The following is a 6806-nucleotide window of genomic DNA, read 5'->3' as shown; positions in this document are numbered from 1 at the left end:
ATGGAGATGGGAAAACGAACAAGGTGAAATACCAAGATTTTTCGAAGAACCAGAAACATCAAATTTAGAAGAAACTCTGCTGCCTTAAAGTCCAATTTCAAGGGCAAGAAGTCCAATTCCAAGGGCAAGAACATCTGATACTAGTTCACCAGATTCAACTCCTAGACTAAACGCAAGAACGCGTTCATTGGCAGACATATATGAGTCATGGGATCTTGCTTTGAGTGCCTTGGAGCCTCAAAAATTTGAGGAAGTAGTGAAAGAAAAAATTTGGCAAGACGCAATGGAAGAAGAAATTAGAGTTATCAAGAAAAATTCTATGTGGGAACTTGTTGATCGGCCTAAATCAAAGGACATCATTGGACTTAAATGGATCTACAAGACAAAATACAAGGAAGATGGCTCAATCCAAAAGCATAAAGCTCGACTGGTTGCCAAAGGCTACTCTCAACAACCTGGAGTAGATTTCAATGAAACGTTTGCTCCGGTTGTACGAATGGAAACTATACGAACTGTGTGGGCTTTGGCAGCACAAATGAAAACTCAAGTTTTTCAATTGGATGTCAAGTCCGCATTTTTAAATGGAGAACTTGAAGAAGAAGTTTACGTGGAGCAGCCGCAAGGATATATTGAAGAGGGAAATGAAGACAAAGTTTGTCGACTTTGGAAAGCACTATACGGCTTAAAGCAAGCGCCAAGAGCCTGGAATAGCAAAATTGATCAATATTTCCGTCAAAGTGGATTTGTAAGAAGTCCAAGTGAGCCATCACTTTATCTCAAGAAAGAAGCTGCACATGATTTTCTTATTGTGTGTCTTTATGTTGATGACTTGATTTATACGAGTACCAAACCAAGGATGGTAGAAGCATTCAAGAAGGACATGATGAAAGAATATGAGATGACTGATTTGGGTTCTATGAAGTATTTTCTAGGAATTCAAGTCCAACAATCGGAAAAAGGGATTTTTATGTATCAAGAAAAGTATGCAGAAAATCTCTTGAAAAAGTTCAATATGTTGAATTGCAAGCCAATGGATACTCCAATGGCAATGAATTTAAGGCTTTCAAGTAATGATGGAGCACCAAGAGCTGATGCTTCTATGTATAGAAGTGTTGTTGGCTCATTTAGTTATTTATCTAATACAAGGCCAGACATAGTTCACGCAATTAGTGTTGTATCTTGATTCATGAATGATCCAAGTAATCATCATTTTGTTGCTGTTAAAAGAATACTAAGATATGTGCAAGGAACCAAAGGATATGGCATCAAATATACATAAGAGAAAGAAAGCATTTTAGTTGGGTTCACAGACAATGATTGGCTGGTGCAATTGATGATAGAAGAAGCACATCTGGGCATGTGTTTTTCTTGGGAAGTAAAGTTATATCATGGTCATCGAAGAAGCAAAGTACAATGGCATTATCAAGAACCGAAGCAAAATATATTTCAGCCACAAGTGCAGCATGTGAAGCAGTTTGGATTAGAAGAATATTAGCAGATCTTTGTCAAGAACAAAACACTCCAACAAATTTGTACTGTGATAACATGTCCACAATTTCCATGACAAAGAACCCGGTCTTTCATAGTAGGTCAAAACACATAGAACTTCGTCATCATTTTATCAGAAAATTGGTTGAAGACGATGAGATTGAATTGAAATTCTGTGGTATTGATGAGCAGATTGCAAACGTTTTCACAAAAGCACTGCCAAGAGAGAAGTTCTACTATTTCAGAGAAAAGCTATATATCGCAGGACAAATGCATTAAGAGGGAGTGTTAAACGTAATGCATTTTCTCCTTGTAAGTTGTATCAGTTGTTAAGTAGAGTTGTGTTTCTTGAAAAGAGTTATGTTTAGGAAGAGTTGTATCTCATTAGAAGTCAAGGGTTGTGTCTGCAACTCTTGGAACTAATCCAAGAGTTATGTCTATGATGAAAAGGTCTGAATGTTATTATAAATAGCCAATAAGATGGCCTAGTGTTGTAATCAATTTGAAATCAATAAAGCTTCAGTTTTCTGTTTAAAACTCTCTTCCATATTCTCTCATATCCATCTTCCTCCAACATGATAAAGTTTGTTTGTTTTGTGTTTTGATTGAGTGTTTGAACCAGTTTCTTTTGATTAGAATGACAGAGAATGGAGAGAGCTTGAAGGTTGGATACTGACTATGCTAAAGAATGCAGCAGCCCTGATTGATTAAGTAAGGTGAGATTTTACAAGGGTATGGTGCATTGCCATCACCCATACTTGTTAAAAAAATGATTGACAAGAGACTTTAACAACCATTTAAGCCTTACTACTCCAGATTACATCCTAACCCTTCATTTGGGGGTTAAGTGATTTAATCTGGAGTGTACACTTGTCACTCACACACTTACACCCACATTTAAACAAAATAGCCGTTGGAGACTAAAACCCTTCATCTTCTTTCTTCTTCTTCGATGCAGACAACACCCTTTGCTTAGGAGCCCCTTGCTACCTTCGACCCCTCAACTCCAAGAGCTGGTTAGCTTCCAACACTCCCTTCTAAACTGCTTCTGGGAGTCAATCTGAGCAAACCCCTTAGGTAATTGAATCTCTCATTCGGTAGTGTTTTTGTGAATATGTCTGCGATCTGATCTTCTGTGCTGCAATAGATTAGCTTGATTGTGTTGTCCTGCAATGCTTCTATAATGAAATGATATCTTCTCTTGATGTGTTTTGTTCTCTGATGAAATATTGGGTTTTTAGTCATGGCAATTGCGAGGTGTTGTCACACAAAAGTGGTATGGCTTCAACCTACAATTCGCCAAAATCTTTAAGTATGAACCTTAGCCAAATAGCTTGAGCTGTAGCTTCTGATGCACTCACATACTTTGCCTTGGCTATGGACAGTGCAACACTTTGTTGCTTCACAAAGGCCCATGAAAATACCCCTGATCCGAAAGTGAAAGCATAGCCAGATGTGTTTTTGCTATCATCTTCACTGCCACCCTAGTCATTGTCACATAATCCAATTAGGATAGATGACTTTCCCATCTCATAGTTTATCCCATAATCAAGGGTTCCTTGTACATATCTTAGTACTCTCTTAGCTGTGCCCATATGTATCTTGCTAAGATTCTGCATAAACCTAGAAAGTAGGCTTGCTGAGAACATTGGATCCGGCCTTGTTGCAGTTAGATACAATAGACTGCCAACAATACTTTTATAGAGACTAGCATTTGCAGGTTCACTTCCATCCTCCTTCTTAAGCTTCTCATTTGCAATTAGGGGTGTAGAGACCGGTTTGCAACCCTTCAAACCAAACTTCTCAAGCAAAGTTTCAACATACTTTTTTTTATGAATAAAGATGCTACTTGCTTCTTGAATTACCCCAATGCCAAGAAAATGATGCAAGAGGCCTAGGTCAGTCATTTCATACCTCTTCATCATCTTTTCCTTGAACTCTTCAATCATTTCAGCATCATTTCCAGTGTAGACAACATCATCCACATAGATTGAGACAATGAGTGTCTTGTTGTTGCTTTCTGTCTTGGTGTAGAGTGTAGCTTCACTAGGACTTTTCTAAAATCCTTTCTCGGTGAAATAGGAATCAATCTCACTGTACCAAGCTCTTGGAGCTTGTTTTAGGCCATAAAGAGCCTTCCTTAACTTGTACACTTTTTCTGGAAACTCTTGATTTGTGAACCCTTGAGGTTGTTCCACAAACACCTCATCCTCTAACACTCCATTTAGAAATGCATATTTAACATCCAATTGATGCGGCTTCCAACCCTTCTTGGCAGCTAGGGCTATCAAGGTCCTTATGGTGTCTAACCTTGTTACTGGAGCAAAGGTTTCATTGAAGTCTACACCAGGCTTCTGTGAGTAACCTTTGGCCACTAACCTGGCCTTGTTCTTTTGCACAGAACCATCTAGATTTAGCTTCACTTTGTACACCCATTTTACACCAATCACAGGCTTATCACTTGGTCGATTTACAAGTTCCCAAGTGTCATTCTTTTCTATCATTTCAAGCTCTTCCTTCTTTGCTTTCTTCCAAGCTTTGTCTTTCTCAGCTTCTTCATATGTTTCTGGTTCTACTACACAGTAATTACATATAGCATAAATCTCATCCAGGTTTCTCAATCTTACTGGAGTTGAACTAGGAGTTGTTGTCTGTGATTGACTTGATTGTGGACTCATAGTAGCTTGTTGTGGAGTCCCTTGTATGTCACTATTATCTATGACTTCTTCTTGAACTGAGGTCTCCATAGGCTCCCTTGTTTGCCTTTTGTTTAGGTCAATTTGTAGAGAGACACTGTCATTTTCATCTACCATTGTATCCCAGTTCCACATTGAGTCTTCATCAAAGATAACATCCCTTGATAGGATTATCTTCCGAGTCAACACATTATAAACTTTGTATCCTTTCTCACTGGTACCATAGCCTACAAAAACACCCTTGTTAATTGATTTCTCCAACTTGTGTCTTAGTTGGTGAGGGATGAGCCAAACACTCTCAGATGCTTCCTTCCACTGAGCCAAACACTCTCAGATGCTTCCTTCCACTGAACACTTCAAATGGAGTCTTCTTCTCCAATGCTTTAGTAGGACACCTATTCAATAGGTACACTGAGGTGTTCACAGCTTCACCCCAAAATTTATAAGGCATGTTATTCTCATGCATCATAGACTCAACCATTTCGACTATAGTCCTATTCTTCCTTTCTACAATCCCATTCTGTTGTGGTGAATATGCCACAGTGAGTTGCTTCTCCAACCCCACATCTTCACATAATGCATTGAACTCATGTGAGGTGTACTCACCTCCCCTATCACTTCTTAGTCTTTTGATTTGGTATCCACTTTGCAATTCCACCATTGCCTTGAACTTCTTGAATATTGTGAATACCTCAGACTTGAACCTCATGAAATACACCCAACACATCCATGAATAGTCATCAATGAAAGTTAGGAAATACCTGTTTCCACTGATTGTTGTTGTTTTCATTGGTCCACACACATCTGAGTGAATCAATTCGAGTGGCTTTGTTGCCCTCCAAGCCTTTCCAGCTTCAAATGAATCTCTGTGATGCTTGCCAAACACACACCCTTCACAGGTTTCATTGCATTGATCCATCTTTGGTATACCTTGCACCATTTCATCCTTTTGCAGATTTTGTAAGCTTGTCATGTTTAAATGACCGAGTCTCTTGTGCCATAGCTTCATAGAACTTGTCACACTTGCTTTCTTTGCCACTTCTTCTAAGTACTTCAACACAAGTGGAAAGCTTTTGTTTTTCACTTCCACTTTGGTCACCAAGTTTGATAGGGATCTGTCATCATAGATCTCAACCACAGTTCCCCCAAAGAGTAGGAAATAGCCATGCTTCATCATTTGACCCACACTAAGTAGATTCTCATCCAATCCAGGAACTAGCATCACCTCCCTTATGCATCTTCTTCCTTTCTTGGTGTTGATAATCAGAGTTCCTCTCCAGTGGCTTTGACAATGTTTCCATCACCCATTTTCACTTTTCCAGTGAAGTTTGTGTCGATGTCAATGAGTAATGACTCATGTGCAGTCATGTGGTTGCTGCAGCCACTATCAATGTACCACACTTCATTGTTTCTCTCCAATTTTGCATTGAAAGCACATAACACATTTGCTTCTTCTTCCACTTGATTTGCACAGTTCACTTGTTGCACATTCTTTGATCTGTAGTCCTTCATAATGTGCCCAAACCTATTGCATTTGTGACATCTAGGCTTCTCCTTGAACCAACACTCCCTAAGATGGAATTTATCACAGTGCTTGCATTGTTGCTTGGTTCTTGGACCTGTATTGATGTTGCTGCCTTGGTTAAGTCTTGAGTTGTGATACCCTTTTCCTTCCCATTTCTTGTTCTTGCCCTTCCACTGTGGTTTCTGATTGCTTGCACTGGCTTGACTACTAGATCCAACATTGAGTGATTGAAAGGCTTTCTTAGGTGCAGAGTCAGCATGCCTCTCGAGTCTTTGATCAAAAGCTCTTAAGGATGCCATTACATCTTGTACACTGAGAGTTTCAGTGTCTTTGGTTTCTTCTATAACATTCACTATTGAATCATAGGGTTTAGTCAAACTAATCAACAGTTTTTGGACAATTCTTTCATTAGGCAGTTCCTCACCATATGTTTTCATCTTGTTTACAACATCAAACAGTCTAGTGAAGTAGTCTTTTAACAGCTCATTTTCTCTCATTCTTGTATACTCAAAATCTCTTCTAAGGGACTGAAGTTTTACCTTTCTAACTTTAGTGTCTCTTCTGTACTCTTGCTGTAAAACTTCCTAAGCTCCTTTTGCAGTCTCTTCATTTGCTATCTTCGGAAAAATGGTGTCTGAGACAGCCCCTTGAATGATTCCAAGTGCTCTAGCATCCTCCATCCGATTCTGCTTCAGTGTTTTGAGTTGTGTTTATGTGAGATCCTCCTCTATAGCATCGATCTCCATCTCAAGTAGTTCATACCCGTGTTGAACCATATCCCATAGATCATAGGATTTGAAAATGGTTGTCATTCTTATTCTCCAAAAATCATAATTCTCCCCATCAAGGACTGGAGCTTTTAGCTCACTGCTACTGTTGGATCCCTTCATTTCAGGGTAGTTTGTTGATTGTTGTTGTAGAAGACACTACGTTGGTGCTCCCGGAAATCTCTATTTGCACAGATTACGCCCAGACTTCTCTTTTTTTTTTTTTTTAGATCAGTAACAAAGCTCTGAGGCCATGATAAAGTTTGTTTGTTTTGTGTTTTGATTGAGTGTTTGAACCGGTTTCTTTTGATTAGAATGACAGAGAATGGA

The 6806-nt window shown here is 39.0% G+C and overlaps 1 protein-coding gene across 1 annotated transcript; it reads right to left on the bottom strand.

Moving 5' to 3' along the window:
* Positions 1–5447: 5447 nt before the first annotated feature.
* On the bottom strand, positions 5448–6206 carry LOC126595345 (uncharacterized). Its single transcript, XM_050261669.1, has one exon. The coding sequence runs from the start codon at positions 6204–6206 to the stop codon at positions 5448–5450; it is 759 nt and encodes a 252-aa protein (XP_050117626.1).
* Positions 6207–6806: the final 600 nt, after the last annotated feature.

This window comes from Malus sylvestris, chromosome 13 (genome assembly GCF_916048215.2).
Source record: "Malus sylvestris chromosome 13, drMalSylv7.2, whole genome shotgun sequence".
NCBI classification, from domain to species: Eukaryota; Viridiplantae; Streptophyta; class Magnoliopsida; order Rosales; family Rosaceae; genus Malus; species Malus sylvestris.
This window is presented reverse-complemented; position numbering and strand designations above follow the sequence as displayed.